This window comes from Megalopta genalis, chromosome 1 (genome assembly GCF_051020955.1).
Source record: "Megalopta genalis isolate 19385.01 chromosome 1, iyMegGena1_principal, whole genome shotgun sequence".
NCBI lineage: Eukaryota > Metazoa > Arthropoda > Insecta > Hymenoptera > Halictidae > Megalopta > Megalopta genalis.
This window is the reverse complement of record NC_135013.1, coordinates 40,274,928-40,297,572: the sequence shown is the minus strand read 5'-3', so window position 1 is coordinate 40,297,572 and position 22,645 is coordinate 40,274,928. Positions and strand designations below refer to the sequence as shown.

The 22,645-nt window shown below is 35.3% G+C and overlaps 1 protein-coding gene across 2 annotated transcripts in view; it reads right to left on the bottom strand.

Annotated features, from left to right (window-relative positions):
* N (neurogenic locus Notch protein) overlaps positions 1–22,645 on the bottom strand; it is a 491,366-nt gene that overhangs the window by 275,192 nt on the left and 193,529 nt on the right. For both annotated transcript variants that reach the window (XM_033467199.2, XM_033467200.2), the window contains exons 3-4: positions 21,571–21,842; positions 15,454–15,649 (exon numbers count right to left, since the gene is read on the bottom strand). In XM_033467199.2, coding sequence (XP_033323090.1) covers positions 15,454–15,649; positions 21,571–21,842 — 468 coding nt within the window. The remainder of the gene's footprint in view (positions 1–15,453; positions 15,650–21,570; positions 21,843–22,645) is intronic.

The following is a 22,645-nucleotide window of genomic DNA, read 5'->3' as shown; positions in this document are numbered from 1 at the left end:
AGAAATTAGTATTAACGGAAAGATTGAAATTATCCTGAAGATGGAAGAATCTTTTTGTTGTGTAGTCATTGTATCGAGCACAGCAGTAGCAAATGTTTGTAACTATGTTATATTATATTATTATTATTATCATTATATATTATATATATTAAATATTATATTATATATATTATATAATATATTATTATATTATCATTAAATATTATATTATTATTATCAGAAAATAAATAAATTTATTATTTAATTTTTAATTTATTATTTGTTATTTAAATTAAATATTATCAGAAAAACACAGTGTTTTCTACTTAGTTAGTTTTTCTAATTAGTGATATTAAAGAATTGTGACAATTCAGAGAAGTGCATTATATTACAAACAAATCATATTTTTTTACGTTTCTGTGTGAGTCCCAATATTTGTTTCGATGGCATTCAAATCGGTAACGTTTTCTGACAACGATACAAAAAGAATTAATTGCCAATTCGAGTCTATAAGGATTTCTAAACATTTTTAATTAGTCTAAATCTAGAAAAACATGAGACAGATAAGTACTCGGTAGACGAATTCATATAGTCATTTAAATACATAACTATAAAAAATTTGTGGTATACTTCTTACTATGTACAGTTTTTGTGAAATTGTAATAAATATAATGGCGTTGCAGTAGAACTTTTATTTTTTAAAATACTTTTCACCTGTAATCAGCTCAATCCGAGGCAAATCGTATGCAAAACGATTTATCGTACAAATCAATAAAATTGACATCCGGCACTTTAACTAAAAATAACTGTTCTATTATCTGAACAGTTATGTCACTCTACTCAGTCCGGATAAACGAGGTTCTACCGCATTTCGTTCCAAAGCTTTCATTCCAACGTTTGTTCTCACAGAAACGAATAAAATAAAGTTTAACCAGCTTTGGGGCCGAAAACTCCGCCGTGCTGCTGCGTACATGAATATATTTTGGGGTAACAGATAAAACAGTTCCCCAACCCGTGCCGTAGATCGAAGATCATCTCGAAAGCGTGACCGCCACCAGCACTTTTCCTAAGGTCTAAACGACACCGACTTCACCCCCGACCTCGTATTCGGAACACGTAGAGGGCCCTCATCCTCCGGCTCGCATCCGACGATAATTCAAAGGTTCGAGATCCCGATGCGTATCAGGATCGGACACGAGAAGCCAGCTTCTCCTCGAGGGTTTCTGTATTCCTGGCGCGCAAACGAAGGTCCTTAATGGTTCCTCGCGACGACGACGCACAATGGAAAGGAACCTATTTTCTTGGACATCGTCGGCCAAAATGTATTGTCGTGAATTTTTTCAAATTAATGTCAATGAAATTTTGAAAATCTATAAAAGTCACTGAAATCTATAAAATGAATGTTTTTAAATTTTCGTTGTAGGCTTAGACAAAAAAGTTAATTTTTCTATCAATCCCACCAATTGCAATCTATAAATTATTATATACTTTAAATAACTAGTCGGCCCAACGAACCTAAACAATTCAAGTTATTTGGACTAATTTTATAGAATATATTCCATTTGAAAAGGTGTTAATATACTTTCCGACGCAAGTGTATATATTTTAATTTAATTTAATTTAATTTTTATTTTATTAATCGTAGCTATTAACAGCTAATTTTTCTACTTTTTAAATCGTACCACTGAACGAGTAAAAGATATCTTAGTTGAGTTATAATAGTATTGAGCGTAATGGCTTTTTATTGTATGCAGTTGTTAACCGAAGAAATTTAAATTAAATCCGAATGTCTTTTTGGAGGAAATCATTGCTAGTAAGATGCACAATAATAATATATAAAACATTAGGAACTTGTGAACTAATAGGATTCAGGCAATAAATATTTAAAGTGGGGAAATTGAAAAACAAAAGGACATCAAATTAATTTTTGCGAATATAATATATTTTTATATACAATATACACTCATACACGAAAGTATTCGAACGCTTACGTTTGTAACATTCAATTAATAAAATATATGTATTAAACTGAAGCATTTGATATAATATGACACATATAACAAGGGATGGGTCTCAAAACAGCGTAAGCAAAATTAGAAAATAATTCAACAATATATTGCGTTTTTACAGTACATTTATTGTAAACACGTACCAGAAATGGCTCACAAAAGTATTCGAACGAAACAATTAACAGTTATATAATTACATCCCGCTAAAATAGTCAAAGAATGGGTTTTGTAAAATGTTCCATACGTGGTGCCACATCCACCGCAAAAAAGTCCCGATTTAAACCCCATTGAACATTTATGAGATGAAGTAGAAAAATGATTCAGAAATACGGTTATTACTTCGAAAGAAGTGTTAAAACGAAATATTATTGAAATATGGCAATCAATAGATGCAAATGTTACTTCTAAGTTGGTCCACTCAATGGAAAACAGACTTAGGGCTGTTATATAAAAGTAAAAGGTGGATCAACTTCCTATTAAAACCTTTAATCGTTCAATTTAAATAACTATTAATTGTTTCGTTCGAATACTTTTGTGAGCCATTTCTGGTACGTGTTTACAATAAATGTACTGTAAAAACGCAATATATTGTTGAATTATTTTCTAATTTTGCTTGCGCAGTCTGAAGACCCATCCCTTGTTATATGTGCCATATTATATCAAATGCTTCAGTTTAACGCATATATTTTATTAATTGAATGTTAGATCGAATGTTAGCGTCCGAATACTTTCGTGTATGAGTGTATATTTATTTATAATATATATATTTTCGAATTTATAGCTTCTGTTCGACGAAATTTGTATCATATTTTATAAGAATTTATTTACGGTAAATATAACTATGTACCCTAGTGACGCGGGTAGCGAACGTGTTCAGAATTTGATGCAGCTACAGTAGAAAATCTCGACAATAAATTCTGGCCGATGATGCCCAAGAGAATAGGTGTTACGTTCCACTGTGCGACGCAGCCTGGTGTGGCCCCAGACGCGAGCGTTGCCCGGCGAAATTCGAAAATCTCGCGGTCGGCATTCACGGCACGTAGTTATCGGTCACTCCGCGGCGTAGGAACGGGTTCTTCGAATTGCTCGAGATCTTTGTTTCCCGTCCCGTTCGTCCCGCCGTCTTTTCCTCGGGTCGATCCATGGAAGAAACGGGCTCCGCTTCACGAGAGCACTTCGCCGACCCGGCTGACCTCGTCTAGGCCTCGCTCGCCGCGTAGAAACGACTTCAAAGTCGAGCGATCTACGATCTAAGGAATCGCTCGTGCGCCCGGAGTCTCAGGCCTGCTCGACGTGACGCGTTCCCGAGCACACCTCGTACAGGTATGAATATGATATTGCGTGCGAGAGACGAGTGACATCCAGACGCGGGACCGTTTGACGAAGACCGCGGCGGCACAAGGCTGTGAGAACGGCCGACGGTCCTTCGTTAGAGTACTTTCTTCTACTTCGGCGTCAAGGTTAACCACGGCTGCGCAACAGATCTTGATAGCATTAACATACTTTGTCGATCGCGGCCGCCTTGGCTTTTCTGCCACCGAGAGGGGAAGAACGAGCCGCGGCGGGGGCGTGTGCACGAGGGCTGCCGCCGTGTAATTTCATTGAGACCTTGTTCACCGGCGCGGCGACCTATTAGGCGCTGATTAGTTTTACATATTTCAGGAAGTCGGAGAACTCTGCCGCGCGCGACTGCTTCGTCGCTTTCTTTTCTATTTCTGATGAAATCGCGAAATCTCAGAAATCTCCGCTCCCGTTCGTCCATTTTTACAATTTAATTCCCATATTTTTCACACGAAGTTTATTTGATTAACACGTTCCGTGCCGAGATTTTTTTACTCGAATCTTCACACTTTGATATTTTACTAAAACTTGATGTATTACGTGCAATTATTAATTCTCGTACACATAACAACGTAACAAAAACTTATCGACGCCCATTCTTGCGGTGGAAATTGATTCTTCGGTTCTAAATTTCTTGTAAACAATTTGTTCAGTTCACTAAGTAAACATGCAAGCGTGTACCATCGATGGTACACGTGGCACGGAACGTGTTAAAAATCATTCCTGAATAAATGCGTTCAATCGCGATGCTGTGATAAAGGAACGACTAATTAGATGTCTGAAAGGGAGTGCGAACTTTCATCTCACTGCAATGTGGTTAAGCAAATCATTAGACATTGCGAAAAATTTGGATAGAAGGTAACGCGGGTGACTTTTATTTTTAATCTTTATCGAATTTGACCAAAAAAATTGTGTAATTGGTTACAACCACTTAGGCTACAACAGCTTGTGAAAGTATAGAATTTATAAAAATAAAAGCTCGATGAAAATGTATCATCTTGACGAATCATTTTCTCCAGATGAAGAACGAAATAGATGATTTTATTATGATGATAAAATAAAAACTCTCCAATTAACTTGAATGGAATGACTAACAATATAAGACAAATCACGTATTTATTGAAGAGAATTCATTTTGATCGATATTACCAGTGAATTAATATAAAATGTCTGAATTACAGACATACAGAATTTTTTCACGTTTCTGTGCGAGTCCCAATATTTGTTTCGATGGCATTCAAATCGCGGTAACGTTTTCTGACAACGATACAAAAAGAATTAATTGCCAATTCGAGTCTATAAGCATTTCTAAACATTTTGAATTAGTCTAAATCCAGAAAAACATGAGACAGATAGGTACTCGGTAGACGAATTCATATAGTCATTTAAATTCATAACTATACAAAATTTGTAGTATACTTTTTACTATGTACAGTTTTTGTGAAATCGTAGTAAATAATGGCGTTGCAGTAGAACTTTTATATTTTTTAATACTTTTCACACATACTAATCATTTTCAGTGAATTAATATAAAATGTCTGAATTAAAAATCACGACTACTTTTAGAATTCCCCCGAAATTGTGTCCGTAATTGGTTTCTCCTATTGTATGTTCATTAACACCTTATTTATTAATAGATTTTCAGTTATTCGTAAATATCTTTGTCTACATGATAATACAAAACGAATTCATTTGTATTACTGAGATAACGTATTCGTATTCGATTGAAGTTGCTATTGCCATTCAACATTATGCTAAGATGTCCTTAACTGTAAATTGTCGATTCCCAAAAATGATGAACTCATCGTCGGTAGATACGTATTAAATATCGTAGAATGCGCTGTCCAAAAGTGTAGAATCATAAAGAAAACGCAACTTGTCGATCGAAAATTACAAAGGCCATTTTCATCGAATGTTATTTCTTTCGTGCAACGATCTTCAAATTAAGCGGTAAATTATTCGTCTCGAGTGAATTAAGTGAGCCGTATTATGCCTCGCATAAGCAGTCGATTATAAATTCTGAAGCGCTGTTCAAGCATGCTCGGTCACGCGTAAACTGCTCAAGAATTTCTGGAGGCGACGAATTCGAGGAGAATGCGAATTTGATACTACCAGACAAGTGTACCAGCAAGAACTCCACAATTCGCAATAGAAGCCATATTAGTGTCGAGCAGAAAAAGAAGAAGAAGAAGAAGAAGAAGAAGAAGGAGACACAGGTGTGAACGCTGCTTTCGGAAACCATCGCGATGAATCAGGTGCGAGTTTTGCCTAGAAGCCAGGAAGAATTTGACCCTGCAGGGTCAATCACAGCGAACACCGAAATTGCTAAGGAGGCCGTGGTTTATTAACACTTTATCGACCGCTAGCCTATTTATCGGCTTTTCGATTGCCAATGTTTATCGATCGCTAGCCTATTAATCGGCTTTTCGATTGCCAATGCTTATCGACCGATAGCCTATTAATCGACTTTTAGCTATCGACGGTTTTCGCTTCTTTACTGTTTTGTTAGTAGCTGACCTCCTGTATGCTGACCTCCCCATATCCTTATGAATTATAATTATAATAATTATTATTATTTATTATTATTTTTAAAGGAATAAGCACAACACAATGAATAGCGAAAATTTAGCCGGTACTGGGAGCAAATGCGCGCGCGACTAAGCCAGTCCTTACTGAGTGGCAGCCTCAACCACGACCGGACGATAAAGTGTTAAGATCCGTTGCGAATCCATCGGAGGGCTAAGAAACACGAGCTCGCGCTTTTGGCTTGCCTCCGCTCAATTAAATGCGACTTCGGAGAGATCATTTTATAAATCACATCCTTGCCCGAACACACGCCCGCCTCATGCACATCTCTCTGCACACGTGTTTCGAAGTGAATACTATCGCTAGACCGCGAATTTGATGCATTCACGAGAAAAATGGGTGGTTGCAATTTGAAACGCTAGAAAGATTCGAAGGACAGGAAAGTGTCAATAAATTACTATCGCTCCACTAAAATTATTAACACGTTGAATGCCGCGTTAGTCACGTGTCGATAGTAATCATTTCTAATTAGGTTTCGAAATTCACTTTTGTTGTAACATATTGATCAAATATTACTAGTTCATTCATTCCAAAGATCATTCCATTAAAATCAAACTGAATGTTACCAGTTCATTCATTCCAAAGATCATTCCATTAAAATCAAACTGAATGTTACCAGTTCATTCATTCCAAAGATAATCCCATTCAAATCAAACTGAATGTTACCAGTTCATTAATTCGATCACTTTAATATTCTGGGAACTTTTGGGGTCGATATTCGCTACTTAACGGATTAAAGGAAGAAAAAAGTTCCAAAGTGACGCTTGTTACTTGTAATAGATGCAGAAAAATTGTATTTTGCATATATATATAATGATTCAGTCTAACTATATTATCTGCATATCTTTACTTCGATTCTTCTGACGCGATAAATAAGTGCAAATGAACTCATGCAATTGATTAAATCTAAATCTCTTAAAAACTTTAATATGATTTTCGAGTTTACTTAATATATACTTTATGAAACTGTTTATTTAGCATATACATTCTTTCTTCATTTTCGATTTGTTGAATTTTGTGGGAAAACAACGTACACTCTAGTCTCAAATTCTTCATATTGGTAGTGTTTCTTTGTTCTTCATGTTTTTATCAAATTTGTCTTCATGATTCTTCTATAAATACATAAATCTTATATTCTACAACTCAGTTAAATCTCAGATCTTTTGAAAGTGTGATATGGAAAGTATCAAATTTACTATAAATTGATACAAATCAACTTGATCAGACAGTTTAAATGGCTGTTCCAGATTGTAACTAGGTTCAAACAATATAAAAGTATTTTGCAAATTCACTATATTGACCTGCTTATCGAACCATGTCTTCTTGTTTAAAATTTAAAGTCAGCCCCGCTCAATGAATATTAAATAGTTGCAGTATCCTAACTGTGCGCGGATAGCACAGCCATTTGTCTTTCAATTGAAGGCTAGAATGAAGGAGTTCATAAAACGCAAACTGTCTTACATTGAAAAAAAAAGTGAATTAAATCGTAAATAAGAATGCTTAAATAATGCTAAGGGACGAGAAGACCCTATATTATTTTTAGATCGTAGAACTTAAATTCTAAAAATTTGTGAATAAAAAAATTGTTCGAACGTCTTTTTTGCAAAAGAAATACAAATTACATGTGAGAAGCGAGCGTCGATGTACACTGAACGATCGAATAATGAATGACAAGTGAAAAGAGATTGCTATCGGTGTGTGTCAAAATTGTATGGCTAAAAATTTCATACAGAGATTTTGTGTTAAAATATTAATATTAAAATTAAATATTGTTAAAATATTAATTAGTTATAGTTAGTATGATAATTATAATTAATATAATATTTAGTTAAAATATCAATTAGTTATAATTAGTATGATAATTATAATTAATGTAATAATTAGTTAAAATATTAATTAGTTATAATTAGTGTGATAATTATAATTAATATAATATTTAGCTAAAATATTAATTAGTTGTAATTAGTATGATAATTATAATTAATATAATAATTAGTGAAAATATTAATTAGTTATAATTAGTATGATAATTATAATTAATATAATAATTAGTGAAAATATTAATTAGTTATAATTAGTATGATAATTATAATTAATATAATAATTAGTTAAAATATTAATATTGTATTTCAATAGAAATACATAATAAATTGATAAAATATTATTATCAACAGCCTCAAATCCAAAGTTGGCGTTTTGCAATATAAATTTTTACCATGAGAGAGGGAGAGAGAGAGAGAGAGAGAGAGAGAGAGAGAGAGAGAGAGAGACGAAAGAATAAAAAAAAAATGTACAGATTGATCTTGCGGCATGAACTTGTAACATCGACTGCAGATATTCATCTACAACGTCGAAGGTATGCCAAAATAATCACGTCGCGAGCCTTAAATACGCGCATTACTTAAACGCTGCTTAAAACGGATCACCGAGCAATCAGAAAATTAGTATCCAAAGATTCTTTCGCCGGACGATCGACTACCGTTAACTATCGGCCATTATCGATCTCATCGAGGGTACAGAGTATTCGATTATTTGTCCCCCGACCACGGAGAAAGAGAGAGATCGATGAAGGTTCTGTCCCCGGGATGGCAGCGTGCTCGGCCACCGCCTCGTAACTATTTAATAACATAGTAGCTCGTAGCAGCAGCACCTGGCGGTCAGGCATGCCACGTCAAAGTCTTTATTAGCTCCAATTGAACATTATTGCTGCACGGGCGGCGTAACCGGGATCGCGCCGGCCGAAGGGAGAGACGAAAGGGTCGACGGGACGAAAAGGGCGGATGGATGGACGACTATCGTCCCGACGTCGTTACGCCGCCAGGTATCGGGACAGGTGAAGAGAGAGCCAGCCGCTCGTCTAGGTACGATGCTTAATGGTTCAGAATGGGATGCGCGTACGTCGATGCAAAGATGATGCATACGCGCGTTAACTACGCGGCCGCGGAGAAGTTGCGGGGTCCGGAGTCAAAGGCAGAGAGAGAGAGAGAGAGAGAGAGAGAGAGAGAGAGAGAGAGAGAGGCGGATTAACGGCGTTAAAGGGAATTATTGGGTAGCAGCGCGATTAACCCTTCGCCGATATTTATTAGCCGGCTAAAGCTCGATTACTCCTATCCGACTTAGAGTTTGCTTCGTCCACGTCAACCGGATACCGTTCAATTAAGGATCCGTGCCGGCGCTGAGCCCTCCTCCTTTTTCACCTCATCTTATACTTACACGTTCCAGCACCCGGAAATTCGAAAACTTGTAAAACTTTGCAAGTAGTGCATTAAGCCAGGCCTATTTCTCGTTTGTACCGTATTCAGGCGATCGAATCGCGCGCTTGAAAAGAACGCGGCAATTTGGTTCGCCTTCGATGCCTTGAAAACTGTGAGAACTAAATTGCGTTTTATCCGGGCTTGTCCCAGACCTTACACCCGAGGGCCCTGCACTTGTTGTCCGATGCTTACACGTTCGTTAAGAGATCGCGAGATTAAGACTATGGAAGATGGATCGATTAGGGCATTGAACTTGGACATCGTTTTTAGGAGATAAGAATTATGAAGATGTAGATGAACACGATAGATGCTCTCAGGATAGTATTATATCATCAAATAATATTCTACTTTACCAAGTTCTGAAATTTTTTTTTTTGAATATGAAGAAGAAAGCTCGATTATTATTTCCATGAAATCTCGCCGATCAAGCGACTGCGCGAGCAAATGTTCCAATTAGATTCATTAACTAGGAGAAATATAAGAAAGGACTTATTTATCGAAAGAATATCTGTTTGTACTTTTTCTATAGGTTTACATTCTCCCGTAAATATTAATCGTAAGAAATAGAATTTCAAATAAATAATAGAAATTTAGACGCACGAAATGCTAATTCAAATAATTATTTTCAATAAATCTTATTAAGAAAATACTTTACCACACCAAATTTTGACGTCAAAAATAAATCTTGCGATATTATTTCGTACAAACGGGAGCATTTCATGAACTATTTCCAGTACTTTTTCGAATATCTTTAGCCAGATCTTATCTCAGGATACTACTATATCATAAAATAATTGTATTTTATTTGAATATGAAGAAATGGAACACTCGATTATTATTTCCATGAAATTTCGCCGATCACACAAGCAACTGTTCCAATTAGATTCATTAACTGAGAGAAATATAAGAAAGAACTTATTTATCAAAAGAATATCTGTTTGTACTTTTTCTATGGGTTTACATTCTCCCGTAAATTCTCCCGAATTTCAAATAAATCATAGACATTTAAACGCATGAAAAAAATACTAATTCAAATAATTATTTTCAATAAATCTTATTAAGAAAATACTTCACCACACGAAATTTTGACGTCAAAAATAAATCTTGCGATATTATTTCGTACAAACGGGAGCATTTCATGAACTATTTCCAATACTTTTTCGAATATCTTTACCCAGATCCGATTGCATATATTAAAGATACGGCGGCGACGCAGCAGCCGAAAGAACCCGATTGAATTTTCAATGGGGTTCCAGCGACTCGAGAAAAAGGCGGAACACTCGGACTTATCACGAACGATGGTGGAAAGCAAAAGATAGAAAAATGAAGATGTCGAGCAGTCCAGGGAGGACGATTCCGGGCCGACAAAGCTTTCGCGCGGCTCCCGAGCGCTCGAGAACAGAAAGAATCGGGCGATCGTGTACGTGAACACTTACACCCACCGACGCCGAGCCGATATAATTCAATATAATATAGGACCCAGCGACATTATCTGCTCTCGTGCAGTCAGCTCGACTCGGGCCCCGATTAATCTCGACTCGATCTCAACAAAGCGCCGATTTATGTTCTCCGCGCCGATCGCCCTTAAGTCCCCCGCTGGAACCAGTTTTTGGCGAGCTCGTTTCCTTTCCGCGGCAACCCCTCTTCCCCCTTCGGTTTTCCTTCTCCCTTTTCTTTTTTACACAAAGGGATACCCGGTCTTCCTCGGGGGGGGGCCTCTCCCCTCTTTCCGTTGCGGTCCTGTGCTCCTTTCGTGACATTTGTCGCGACCACGTGATTTTGTGGGGGCAACCCCGATTTAAAGCGAAATCGATTTTTTTGATCTCCCGAACTCGAACAGACCGGTGACATTTTTTAATGTCTGCTTCGGTCCGTATTGATCAATTCCATTATACGTTATTTTATTAACACTATACCTACTACTTTTTATTTTCGAATTGTTGTAATTGTCAAGGCGCATTCGCGAGAAATGATTTGAACAAATTTTTTAATGGAACCTTGCGTTATAAAAGAAGTGGAGAAAGATCTGAATAAATGCATTCTTGTCACTTCTTTTATAAAGCGATACGCGTTAGTAATTTTTAGAGCGTGGTAGGTTTAGTGTGAAACGAAACATTTGCTTCATTGACACTAAATTTACCGAAGCCAGTCGAAGCGACTTTTAAAATCGTTGAAACTGTAGATATTTCCATATGGAACTATTAAATATATTTCGTTATTCGACCTAATAATATGATACAATTAGAGAAGAGGCTAAATAAATTCAGTCTTGTTATTCTTATAAAGCAATATATATTAGTATAATATATAATTATATATATATATATTAATTATATATAATAGGATACTATACTAGGATATTATACTACATATATGATTGAATAAAGAAATATATTTAATAATGCCGTATGGAAGTGTCTTTATTATATTATAATTATTTATTATATTTATTATTATATTATATTATAATTTATTATACTATTATATTATGTCTTAATTATATTATAATATTTATATAATTATGTAAATATTATAATATAATTATATTATTATATAACATATATTAGCAATATAAATTGTCTTCAAATTTTTCCCTTAATATTTCTAGAATTGTAAAGACACTTCCATACGGCATTATTAAATATATTTCTTTATTCAACCATATATGTATCATGATAAAAATAGCGAAAGATAAAAATGAATTCAGTCCTGTCATTCTTATAAAATAATACACGTTAGTCATTCCTAGAACCTGGTAGATTTGGTGTTAATCGAAACATTTCCCTCTATTTCAGCAAAATCTTCAGACTCATAAACTTTTCCGATTAATATCTTGAATATTAAACAAACTTTTTTGAAAAGATAAAACTCCTCCCTTCATCTGTTGGAAGTTTTATAATGGTAGGCATTCCAGTACCTACGCTGAAACTACTTTTTAGCTTCGTGATGAAATTGCGTCTGCTCACTAAAAAAAACTGCAAACATAGTTCCTTACTTTCGCAAAATTTTAATAAATCGCACAAAAATATATCTACGGGGATGCATGAACGCATGTGCCGAAGTTTTGAGCGATCGTCTAAAGTTTGAATCACTGTGGAGGCAAGAAACTGCCCTTCGAGAGCCGCCTTTCGCAACTTCGTCGGAAGATCCCCGAGACCTTTCGTTGGAGATCGTGTAACGAACGTCCCGTAACGAACGCGCGATCGTTTCACTTTCTGCAACTGTTGCGAAGGGAAGGATCTTAGGCAGCGAGCGTACGAGATCGGGCCGAAAAAGGCGCGGCCCTTGGTACGAAAGTGATTTTTGAGGCGTCGGAACGTCGAATTACGAGCAAATCCGTAATGGGCCGTGGGATCGACTCGATGGATCCTCGTTGTTCGGCGTCATTATGCGCTTCACGTTCCAGCGTCCGTGCTCAATCGGTAATTGCGACAAAGACGAACGACACTACCGCGGTTCTCTGCACCCTCATCACCACGCTCGCTGGGCCGCAACGATATTTTCGAGAGGTCGACGCGACGTGCATGACCGTTCTCCGTTCTTTTTCCCCCGCGATCGTCATTCTGATCGTCATCCCGATCGTCATCGTCATCGAGTCTCGCGGCGCGGTCGTGCAGAGCGCATCTGCCCGCGTCGCGCGTCGCGTCCACTCCGCTCGATTAAGCAATTAATGGAACAGTTTACACGCGTTCCTGGAAAATATTCACGGTAATTCTGGCTTTCTGTTGCCTTTGATGCGGTTTGATGACCGCTCGGAGTCCTCGGCTACGAGGAAGCCTTAAGTATCGCGAGGGTAAAGAATTTGTCCAGTTGCACAGTTACGCGTCGTCTTCCCCGGCTTCTTATAGTTAAGCAACACGTTTATGCGCTTCGCAATTTCTCGGATACACTGACTCGTTCGAATGAAATGTTTTCCTGCGGCTACCGCTAATTATTTGATTAGTATATGCGCGAAAGTCAGGGTTAAAGTTTAACTGTTCAAACAGACCTTTCTTTTAATTCGTGGTAAAATGTAAATGATATTTGAGATTGTACTATTATGTATCGTGTATCGGCAATTCTATAGAAACGATTTTCCTTTTATTTTGATAATCGGATGTTGTATTACAATTTTTACTAGAAATGAATTTTTATCGTGATATACAGGTTTTGCAGAGAACTTAATCCTTTTGTAGATCGTACTGTATTTTCATTTTATCGTACGCCAGATTAATCTTTCTGCAGATATAATCTATATTTACAAATAAAATGAATCCTTTTACAGGTCTTACCCCTTTGATACTCTCGCTTATTTGTAATAAGATTCGTACCAAATGTAAAAATTTAATGGAATTTTTGAATAATTAGTGAAGATTAATTATTTGTAATGAGACACGTATTATTTTATAAGTAAGCATATAAATTCATATCAAATATAAAAATTGAATGACATTTTACACAAATGATTACTGAAGATTAATGAAGATTAATTATTTGTAATGTTTGTATTATTTAATGAGAAAGTTATATAAATCCATATTAAATGTAAAAAGTGGATAAAACAAAGGCAAGTTTGCTCTGTGAAAGGGTTAATGTTATTTAGAAAAAACTGAACATGACCAACAAAAGGATTATTATCGAGTGCAAAAAGAGTGAATACGATCTGCGAAAGATCTTATTTCGTATACGAATACGAAATCAATTTTTTTCGAATTTTTCAACCGTGAAACGATCAAAGTGGCAATCGCCACGGTATAAATCATCCCTTTCGAATTTCGATTTCACAAATGAAAGTTTCTAGAGAACGAATTCCAATTAAAAGATATATACAGCTTGGAAACCTTCCGAAAAATTGGATCCACCTTGCCTCCGACATTCGCATTCATTTCACGCGAGAATCCTTCCGCAGGCCACCGTCGAAATCGTACTGCTCGTGCATTAAGGTGAGGCGACCGTGCCGGTAGCCATCAATTTTCAATATTTGGTTTCGTCGAAGCCATCGGAAAGCTGTTTATCTTGCGCGAGCAACAGAGTTTCACTGTCAGAAATTTAATAACGGAGTTTAAGCCGCAAAAGTACCCGAATACATTACGCCGCATGTTGCGCTACGTGTTTCACACAAACGTAAAGGCCTCAATCAATTTCCATGGCCGGGGCCGGTACCGACCGGCAACCCTCGTCTGTGCGCGCCGAATTTCAAAAGCGAAGACACTGACGAGATTAAAATCTGCCCCGGACGGTGATCAAAATTTATGTTAAGTACAAAGTAGCCGTGATGCGTGCCTGTTCCTCTGTCAGAAGGCCGGGGGGGAGAGATCGGGACCGTCTTATCCGATTGGCCTGCTACCCATGATGCCCGACGAACAATTTTGGGACTGCCAAGGAATTACAGGACCCCCGAAAAAATTGCATAGCTTTCGAGACATTCAAACCTTCGCGACAATGTTATACGATACGCAAAAACATTACCGTGCCGAACGATAATTTCCAAACTCGTGGAAATCGAAAGCATTCGTGTTCAGAGAAATTGTACGATTTATGAAAACATTTCAAAGCCCCGGAACAAAATGTTCGAATTTTTGTGCAGCTTGTGTAAACATTGTAAGACCGATGCAAATATTGTAACGTACGTGGGCTTGTATCAAAAATTCCAGAGAAGAAATTGCAGAGCATAGACATAACGTAATATGAGCCGTTTATTTTGAAAGTGGCATAAGTCACTTTTTTTATTTTTTTTTTTAATGAAAAGATACCGTTCAATTGTAATTAGTATTACCATTAACTCGATTTTTTTGAAAAAGTGACTTATGCCACTTTCAAAATAAACGGCTCATATACTAGGAACAATATTTATAATTAGACCGTGGATTTTTCCGCGAAATAAAAATTGTCTGCAGTAATTGCAGAACATTGATTGTTTTCACTTCATAATTCGAATGTACTGAAAACAATTCAGTATCTTGAAATTCTGTAAATTTTGTTACTGTTTCCATTTGATGTATTAATGTTTTTTTAATGAAATCCACGGCCCATGTATAAACAACAAAGAATTATCTCACAAAGATAATTCAACGGTTTATTATACCAAAAGGGAAAGGTGAGAACGAGGTCGAAAAAGTTCTCTAGTGGCAACGGTGCAGCGCTGGGGAGGCTAAAGAAAGAGAAGACAAAGTGCAATCAGCTGCTTGAAATTGAGTTGTGCTCTGCATTATCGGAAACGGCGGGCCGACGCGAGAGCGCAATTTACGTTCAGAGAAGATATGTAACATACTGGAACGGTCCGTTAACGATGTCGTTCAACTTACTTGTAGGATCCGTGGATGTTCTTGCAGGAGCCGTGTATGCACGGCTTCCTGTCGCACTCGTCGATGTCCTCCGCGCAATTCGGGCCCGTGAAGCCGGGTGCACACGTGCACTCGTAGCTGTCTTCGAGGGACCGGCACTCAGCCCCGTTCCGACATGGCGACGAGGCACAGTGGTCTTGTCGTTCGCAGTGATCACCTGAAAGGTGACAGAAAGAAGATAATTATATATGACGAGTGTCTTGCCATTTAACGCCGAAGGTGGAGAATATCACAGAATCGCATCAATTCGGCATCACGATTCACCGAAACCGTTAATTTACTCCGAGGAAGTCTTTTCGATCATACTTAATCTTTTTCGTGGTTTGTCTTAATTGTGCATTTCTTAACGATAATGATTTGTAGCGGTTTCTATTTGAACATTTGGAGTTCTAATATCAGAGCAGAATGTGACAGGTGAACATGATTTATGATTCATGATTCTCACTAATACGAAATTGGTTTCGTTTGTCTCTTAAAGAATTTTCTTTAACTAGTTTTTGTTCGAGAAGTCATATTCGCAAACAACAAAAATTAAGAACACAACGATCTCTCGTTTTAGCTTCAATTTCTATTTTTTTCTTGATTCGGAGAGTCTCTAATTATTTGAAATAAATATTTAGATTTATAAAATAAATTTATAAAATCAGAGTTATTTTTAATTTATGTAAATTACTTTTAATATAAAATAAATTTATAGAATAAATACTTAGATTTATAAAATACAGCTAATATTACAAGTTTATTTTACAAATTTATTTTACGTACCTAAATATTTATTTTATAAATTTATTTTATAAACCTAAATATTCATTGTATAAATTTATTTTATAAGCTACGTTTAATTTAAAATAGATTCATAAAATTAGATTTATTTTATACATCTAAATATCTAGTTTACAAATTTATTTTACGTACCGAAATATTTATTTTATAAATTTATTTTATAAATCTAAATATTCATTGTATAAATTTATTTTATAAGCTACGTTTAATTTAAAATAGATTTATAAAATTAGATTTATTTTATACATCTAAATATCTAGTTTACAAATTTATTTTACGTACCCAAATATTTATTTTATAAATTTATTTTATAAACCTAAATATTCATTGTATAAATTTATTTTATAAGCTACGTTTAATTTAAAATAGATTCATAAAATTAGATTTATTTTATACATCTAAATATCTAGTTTACAAATTTATTTTACGTACCGAAATATTTATTTTATAAATTTATTTTATAAATCTAAATATTCATTGTATAAATTTATTTTATAAGCTACGTTTAATTTAAAATAGATTTATAAAATTAGATTTATTTTATACATCTAAATATCTAGTTTACAAATTTATTTTACGTACCCAAATATTTATTTTATAAATTTATTTTATAAACCTAAATATTCATTGTATAAATTTATTTTATAAGCTACGTTTAATTTAAAATAGATTCATAAAATTAGATTTATTTTATACATCTAAATATCTAGTTTACAAATTTATTTTACGTACCGAAATATTTATTTTATAAATCTAAATATTCATTGCATAAATGTATTTCATAAACTACGTTTAATTTAAAATATATTTATAAGATCAGATTTATTTTATACATCTAAATATCTAATTTATAAACTTATTTTAAATTACAAGTGTGATGTATAAAATAAATATTTGAATTAAAACCTTACATCATTTTCACTGTTCTTATATCCAAAGCTAAAACAAGAAATGAAACAAGACCGGCTATAAAAGCAATGACTAAATAACTTAATACAATTTAACGAAGCAGTATTTTAGAGTGACGTTTGTTAACAACGTACACGTTCTTTGGTATCATAAGAAGAACTGAAAACTTCGATGAAAGCACTGTTGCAATTTCGCTGAAAAATGATCGGTCAGTCACCGTGTCTGCTCGTCATTTCAGAGGTAGGATGAAGATCACCGGTAAGATGAAGATGAGTTTGCTTCGGATTTCGTCCTCGGTTACAGTCCATCACGAAGGGAGTTATCGTTTAAGATGGCGGCTACACTGACCAACTCGTTCTCTCTACCTAAAGTCACATCCCTACCTTCCTCCGGGTCACTGATTAGTGGAACTAATTACTGGACTCGCTACTCGCTCCCTTAGATCTAAGATGTCTCTGCTTCTGGAGCTGCGCACTGCACCCGCTACACGCCAGTGGTTCTTATTAGACCGCAACATAAATGTTGAGTGACAACAGCGTTGAATTTATATCTATCTTTGAAATATTTTTTGAGTAATCTAAACTCATTATTTATAATTTTACTTCACATGTTTGTGTCACATTTGCAGGAATTAAATTTAAGCTCTGATCGCAAATGTAATTTATTTTTTATGTTGCTTTACTTTGTGTTTTAATTCTTCTGGAAATATTTATTCGATTTATTCGATTATGTAAGTGTTAGAAAATAGCTTGCTTTTGAAATGTTGTCGAACCTTGCTCTATTATTTTTTTATTGATAGTAAATATATAGGAAAATATATAAATAAGTAAGTTCTTAATAAAGATAAAATTTCTGAAACGAAGAAAAAACAAAGAAGAACCTTTATTAGACTCCGTATCTCTCTTATTATTTTTATTATTATTTTATTTTCATTTTCATGCGTCATTTTAAAAAAACTAGGATTGCAGAAAAATTTCCTGTGACTGTTCAAAGAATACACTTGCGTTGTAAAAATCTGGCCATGCCGTAAACGCATGAGGATCCACAGCCTACTCGAACAAATATTGAAGAAATATTTTACGATCCTGGCACTGGATAGAAATTCGATTAACCGATACATTAAACGATGCGTTGATCGAACTTTTACTCTTTTCTTTCAAAGTGAAAGATGCAAATGTGAGAACCACTGGCCCAAAGGGTACCGCCACAGCGAAATGCCGCATTGCTCTCCGCCAATTATCCACCACCACCAACTTCTCTCTTTCCTCGTGGATTCTCTTCTCTTACGTCCCTTCTTCCTTCTCCTTTCCCGCCAAATTCCTGTTACCCATAGATTTATTTGTCAAGGCAGCACGTGCCCATGCGTAAAACGAGCCCATAAAAAATACTCGTTTAGTCGCACTCGCAACTTCCGCGAGCCGAACAAATTCGTGTAAACGAACTTTCGGCAAGGGTCGAAACTCATATTGTAGGATTCGATACGGTCATGGAACTGTCTGCATTACTTCTTCGAAGAGGAAATACTTTTTAGAATTTACTCGACGACTTTTTCTCGTGCAGCACGTATAACGATACATAGAAAATTAATAACCAAATTTATGTCTCTCGTATTTCAATGTTTTATTATCACGATTGATCGTTCTATTCCTTTGTTGTCATTTTAAAAATGTAACGAATTTATTTATCGTCATTATCGCTTTCATACAAACCATTCAAGGTATTGGGTTGGCAACTAAGTAATTGCCGATTTCAGTTATAGATGTCTCACACTCCCATTTTTATGATATCCGTAAATGTTATATTATAAAATTATTATTATTATTATTATTATTATTATTATTATTATGTTATTTTTTATTATCCGTGAATGTTAACAACTGGACAAATTGAATACAGCGGTCAAGGAAAAGCGACCAAAATTGGTCAATCGCAAAGCTGCCATTTTCCACCAGGACAATGCTAGACCGCACACGTCTTTGTCCACTCGGCAAAAATTGATGGATATTGGTTAGGAATTGATGTTACACCCACCATATAGCCCTGATCTCGCGCCATCGGATTACCACTTATTTCGATCTCTGGACAACTTCCTTCGTGGTAAAACTTTTAATGACGATGACGCTGTAAAATCTCACTTAACTCAGTTTTTGGCCGAAAAGGATCAGACTTTCTACGAGCGTTGAATTTTCAAGTTGTCAGAGAGATGGCAAAAGGTCATCGAACAAAATGGAAAATACATTACAGATTAAACTTCATTCTAAGTAAAAAAAAATTTTTTATTTCATTGAACAAATCGGCAATTACTTAGTTGCCAACCCAATATGAAGATCGAAACTGCGTTTCACAAGACGAAATATTTCGAGATCAAGTTCCTCGAGAAAAATTAATATTTTCAGCACTTTTATTGTCTTGTACAGATTTATTGCTAAACACGTGAGAAAAACTTATTATCCGTGAAGAAATAATATATAATATATAATTCTATATAGAATATAGAAACAACATTATTTGCATTTGACGACAGTTCCCAATTTTAATTTGTTAATAGAATTATTCCACATTTTTTACCCTTCGCGAATAATTTAACAATCTGGTTGTTGTAACAACACAGTGATATCCCGATTGTTTCCTAAATCGAATATGGAACGACTTTCCTCAATATTCATGAATATTTGTCCGATCGCAAATTAATATAATTAGCTCGCGATTCAGTGTACTTGTTTAATTCAATAAAAATTGTTTTCCGTTCGTAATTTCATATTTTAAAGTGTAAAATGAAAATGGTAAAAAATCGAACGATTGTATAAATATAAGAATGATCGAACAAAAGATCAACTCGAATAATTTAACAATTTGGTTGTTATAACAATACAGTGATATCCCGATTGTTTCCTAAATCGAATATGAAACGACTTTCCTCGATATTCATGAATATTTGTCCGATCGCAAATTAATATAATTAGCTCGCGATTCAGTGTACTTGTTTAATTCAATAAAAATTGTTTTCCGTTCGTAATTTCATATTTCAAAGTGTAAAATGAAAATGGTAAAAAATCGAACAATTGTATAAATATAAGAATAATCGAACAAAAGATCAACTCGAATAATTTAACAATCTGATTGTTATAACAATACAATGATATCCCGATTGTTTCCTAAATCGAATATGAAACGACTTCCCTCAATATTCATGAATATTTGTCCGATCGCAAATTAATATAATTAGCTCGCGATTCAGTGTGCTTGTTTAATTCAATAAAAATTGTTTTCCGTTCGTAATTTCATATTTCAAAGTGTAAAATGAAAATGGTAAAAAATCGAACAATTGTATAAATATAAGAATGATCGAACCAAAGATCAACTCGAATAATTTAACAATCTGATTGTTATAACAATACAAAGATATCCCGATTGTTTCCTAAATCGAATATGAAACGACTTTCCTCGATATTCATGAATATTTGTCCGAACGATTTACAGTTGACACTCCCCTGTCATTCATCGCTGTTTATCCGATCGGTTTTAGCTCCAGCATTCTCGACATAACGCGTCACCACCATGAATTTGTTGTCCATTCACGGGATCATATCTTATCAATAAGCGGAACAATGAGAATACCAGGACAGCCAAGTTCTATCACCCCAATAATCGCGTAACCTTGCCGCTCGATCTATGTGAATTGATACGTTGCTTCGATGACATACCGGCGCTATTCTCTCAGCGATTCCATATACCTTGTCAATGTTCTATTGTGTTTCTATTATGATCGCCGGCATTCATGCAACTTCCTGTTCTCGTAAAGCAATTTACAGGATTAGCTTTACATTCGCATCAAGCGTTTGTAAATTAAACGTTCGCTCAAATGTATCACTAATTAATAATCATCTGCCGATGATGCGAAATAATCTTTCGACGATCTTAAGCGAATGTTTCGATCGCGCAACGAATCATTGATATTAAAATTAACAAAATTATTAATATTGTACATTATTAATATTGACAGAAGAAACACTATTACAAAGCTAATGGTTAATTAGAGGATCGGATCGTCCAACAGCTTCACGCTGTCATAAACTGATTCTGAAAACGGGATAACGACCACAATTGAATTCTTGTGTTACCAGTTTTATCGGCATAAGCACGTTATGAAGAAACGGGTGGTGATTATGCCGAGGCAGGTACCACATAATTATACACACCGTTCAGTTTTACCAAATAAACTTCATCAATTTATGGCATTAAAAGAATTGTAACTTCGATCGCTTTATTGTCTGGTACACGCGTAAAGACAGTCGGCTCAGGTCCGAAGACTTTTTATTTCGGCTCTCGAATGTGTTTATACGTTTCGGTGACATCGAGCTACCTTATTGAGAGAAGAAGTCTTACCTGTGTATCCAGTGGAGCAGGTGCAGACATATTCCCGGAGTGATTTTAAATGGCATGTGGCGCCGTTAAGACAAGGCGACGAGTCACACGCGTTGTCGATTGGTATTTCACACAAACTCGCGGTGAACCCGACTGGACAGGAACAGAAGAAAGACGGGGTGCCACCCCCGATGCTCTCTTTCACTCTGCAGGAACCGCCATTTTGACAGCGCGGACCCTTGTGGCAAGGGTTCAAGTATTGGCAATACTCTCCCACGTATATCGATGTGCAACTGAAACAAAGAGATTCCTGTGTTAACGTTTGACCAAAATAATTAATTGTATATAATAATTATTAATTATAATTATAATAAATAGTTATTATTATACGTTAAAGTTTCAATGTCGATATTCTTCGTGCATACATAAATGGTAATAAATTATAGTAAATAATTAATTGACTAAATATTTAATTAACGTTTCAATTTTTCATAAACTTAACACGTTCCCTGCCAGACCGTTTTTTGAAGACTTTCCGTTCAAGCCGCGTGGGGCGTATGCGCCCCACGCTTTACATTTGTATTATTTTGTTTCTGGCGTATGCTTTACAATAATTAAAATAGTGCAAAAATCATAATTATCAAGGAAAGGTTGTATAGTTTAACATGCATAACACAGCAAACCAATAAATTTATTTTTCTAGGAATTACTTTAACAAATACCTGGCTGATCATTATTATGCCAAGCGAGTTGCATCCTCACATATAATTTTTTTTATCATGCCTATATTAGTTTAAAATATAACATTTTAGTTAAATTCAAGTTTGTATGCGATTACAAAGGGATGTTACGATGAACTTTGTTAAAACATGGCAAACATAAGTGTGGTTTATCCACACAACTATCGCAGAATGTTACAACTTTTACAGTACTATAGAACTATAAATCAATCCCAGCTTCAGTGAAGCAGTAAGTATTGTGTCAACGACACGCGAATAAATGACTGATCGGAATAAGAGAAATGCAGTTAAAACAAGTTACAGTAAAGAAAAATTGCCCATCACGCCGCGTGGGGCGTATACGCCCCACGATTAAA